Here is a 3,388-nt window from a genome sequence, read left to right as displayed (position 1 = left end):
ATCAGATCAGGCTAGGACAAACACCATCACACCACCAGGTGTCACGCACGCACACGCAGCAGAGGCTAGCACAGGGCAGAGGAGGACAGCAAGCAGCAGCATTCTCGCCGGATCTGATGGTGGTTTGCCTCCTCGCCATTGTCGCTCTACCTCGCTTTGCTGGTGCCGGGAGGGCGTGCCGGGGCAGGGCAAGGAGAGGAAACAATGCCACCGGCCAATTCTTCGCCGCGCCGGCGCGCTGGCCGCTGGGGCGCTGCCGGCCGCCGCCGCCACGCGCGTGTTTGGGGATCGCAAGCGAGGCCTTTCTCGGGAGTGTGGGCCGGGCCGAGTAAACGGCCCGAAACCCAAAGCCCTGGACGGCGATGGTGTCAGGCACCTTCAAATACCCGCCTTCGCGTTGGCGCCCGGCGTAACCGCCTCAACCAACAGCCAACAGAGCTCGCCGGAGCCCCAAGAAAACCCTCCTCTCTCCACCGCGCAGCAGCGCCCACCGCCGGCGACCGATGGACAAGTTCCACGACAGGCAGCACGTGCGGCTGCGGAGCGGCGTGCACGGCACGTACCTCCACGCCAACGACGACGGGCGGAGCGTCTCCCTCCGCCGGCGCCGCGCGACGCTGGAGACGGCGTGGACGGTGCACATCTACCAAGGCACGTACCTGCTCCTCCACAGCGCCGCCTACGGCCGATACCTTGCCGCCACGGCCACGCGGGCGCCGCTCGCGCTCGGCCACCTCGGCTTCCGCGCCGAGCTGCGGGACTACGACCAGCCGGAGGTGGAGGCCATCATGTGGCGGGCCGTCGAGGCGGGTTCCAGCGGGGACTTCATGCTCCGCAACGCCGGCGGCCGCTACCTCCGCGCCAATGGCAGGCACCTCCCCTGGAACACCCGCGTCAGCGTCGACGACGCCAACAACACCAGCACCATGATGTGCTGGACCCTCCAGACCGTCCCCTCCAGAATGGATGTGCCTATCCCTCATTATCCTGTTCGCGTGAGTTCTTCATACTTTCATTAGTTGGAGAGAATTTCTGGTTCTGTTCTTGCCGTTGCTCCGTTTCTTGACTTCTTGCGCCCTCGAGATCACAGTTCCTGAACGCATTTGTGATTTCTTGACTTCTCGTCCTGCTTCTTGAGTACATAACCAAGCTTCTTTGCGACTCCTGCAGCCCCCCGGCGACTGGTTCGGGCTCAGGCCGGGGGTGTGGCGGACAATCCGGTTCGTGCGGGCGAACGAAGAGGGGTTCTACGCCGAGGAGGAAGGCTGGGATGCCTTCCCTTTCAGGGGGAGGTCCGTGCACCATTTGAGGGACGAGCTGTCCACCCGCGTCAACCTGCACATCTTCGACCTCGTCGCATGCGTCCGAGCGGGCCGCTACGGGAGGCCGACGCCGCTCGTCGCCAACCTGCCCCATGGCGGCTCCGGGGAAACCCTCGAGATCGTCGTCGTCCAGTGCGGGACTCCTGGTGAGAGCCTACCTCTCCATGTCCTAACTCCTAAGTTCCTAATCATCGTGATTAAATTTGTTAGGCACAATGAACAGATTTTGGTGTCGATTTCCTGAATGTCCATGATCGGCTTGTGCTTGAGAAACAGTTTACTGAAACTGCTAAAGTCTGAGAAACTGTTTACTGAAATTGTTAGTAATAGTTAACTGAATCTGCTGTGGTCTGAAACTGTTTTTTGGGGGGGTGTCTGAAACTGTTGGGAGTTGGCAATTGTCTGCGACTGCTGTAGTCTTGTACGTACTACACAAGTAAAGATGCTCTATATATGGCTAGCTAGTTATTGTGGGGAACAAATCATTTCACAAGTAACATGCTTCCACTCAACCTTGATGTGGAAAGTGTTTTCCATACTTGATTCAGATATGGAAAGTGCTGGTTACAGTCAAACTTGATTCAGACAATTCAGTTCCTCTATTTGGTCCTATTCGCCGCCAGTAATGCTTTTCTTTTTTGTAAAGCCAGTACAATTACGGAACTTAAAATGCCAAATCAGTTGATTCATCTCTTATTTCAGCCTTAACGAAAAAGATTTAGCCCATTTTCCCTGTGTTGAATAACCTGTGAACAAATTTTGGTTCCTACACTACTTTTGATATTTAGATTGTTGGTCGGCTTCCTAGTGATCTTTTGCGCAGATGTTAGATTAGATATTGCTTACTGCATGAACATGATATTTACAGTCTTAAGATGCAAAAGAAATATTTAGAGTCTTGCTTTAGTGAGTGCTAGTCTGATCATGCTTGGAAAAAGGATATTATGATAGGCACTTTTCTGAAACTGATGTAGTCCTGTAGAAAGGTAAAAGTAGTTGAATGGGAATAGTAGGTGCCAATGCCATGTGGATTTATCAGTCTGTGTACACATGGTAAAAGATTGTCTGAACTCTGAAGCTAGTCGAAACTACTGGTTCCACATTTCTTTTCTTGATTCAGATAATTCAGTTCGTCCTTTTCGTAACATCTTGCCGCTATTAGAAATTATGGAACCCAAAAAAGCCAAATCAAGTTCAGTCATCTCGTTTCATCTTTGCAGAGAAGATACTAAGTTTCTAACCTGTTAACAAAATTCAGATAGTATCCTACAATAGATAGTGCATAAAAGCTTAGCTCCTTGCAAATTATATTGTCATTTATATTGTTACTGATTAATGGTCTGATGCCTAACTGACTCATTATTTCTGCTTATTCAGTCTATGGTAGGCTGCGATACCCGGATGTCCACGCAGAGTAGAGAAAGGTCGGAACAGGAGTCCTGAGAGTTCACCTCCTCAGAATTTTGGCCCGGCACAATGACAGCAGAGCTAGATGCCTACTTTTACATATAGATAGAAATAGGTCGAGAAAACTTATGAGCTCTTGTGTTTCTTCTGCTAACTAAAACTTGCTCCGTTTTGTCGACGAGACAGGGGGGAACCTGTCTGTTATGGCCTCACGGTTCTATGATTCAGAACTTCTGAAATCGTTGCCTCCAGCCATGGAGTATCGTTTTTCTGGCATTCATCTCTGTGGTGCTTCCCGAATGAAGCATTTACCTGTAGGGGTTCTTGCGATGGGTTGATGATCTTTCATTTCTTTTTTGGATGATGATGCACCAAGTATAAATGAAAAGGCAGTGGTTCTTGCCAGTAATGAGTTGATGATCTTGTGTTTCTGCTAGGCTATGAACTTACTAAAAATGCAAAATGTAGCGGCTTTCTGTGAGCTGCTGATCGTGCTTCTAGTTGTGCTGTTTTGAGTGTTGGCAATGGAGTAGGAAAAAGAATTTGTAACGTATGAACAAAATTCAGATTTTATACAGCAGCACTACAAGAATGAAAACTGCACATTACATTGTTTTCAGGATTTGAACATAAGCTGCCTTCTTTTTCTTTCGCTGTTT

General features: G+C 50.3%; 1 protein-coding gene across 1 annotated transcript; it reads left to right on the top strand.

Annotated features, from left to right (window-relative positions):
• The first annotated feature begins 400 nt into the window (after positions 1-400).
• LOC123168511 (uncharacterized) lies at positions 401-3,146 on the top strand. The gene is made up of 3 exons (XM_044586393.1): positions 401-995; positions 1,171-1,468; positions 2,700-3,146. The coding sequence occupies exons 1-3, from the start codon at positions 504-506 to the stop codon at positions 2,738-2,740; spliced, it is 831 nt and encodes a 276-aa protein (XP_044442328.1). The 5' UTR covers positions 401-503; the 3' UTR covers positions 2,741-3,146.
• The last annotated feature ends 242 nt before the right edge of the window (positions 3,147-3,388 follow it).

Source organism: Triticum aestivum, chromosome 7D (assembly GCF_018294505.1).
Source record: "Triticum aestivum cultivar Chinese Spring chromosome 7D, IWGSC CS RefSeq v2.1, whole genome shotgun sequence".
Lineage (NCBI taxonomy): Eukaryota > Viridiplantae > Streptophyta > Magnoliopsida > Poales > Poaceae > Triticum > Triticum aestivum.
The sequence above is the reverse complement of the archived record's forward strand: the minus strand, read 5'-3'. Positions and strand labels throughout refer to the sequence as shown.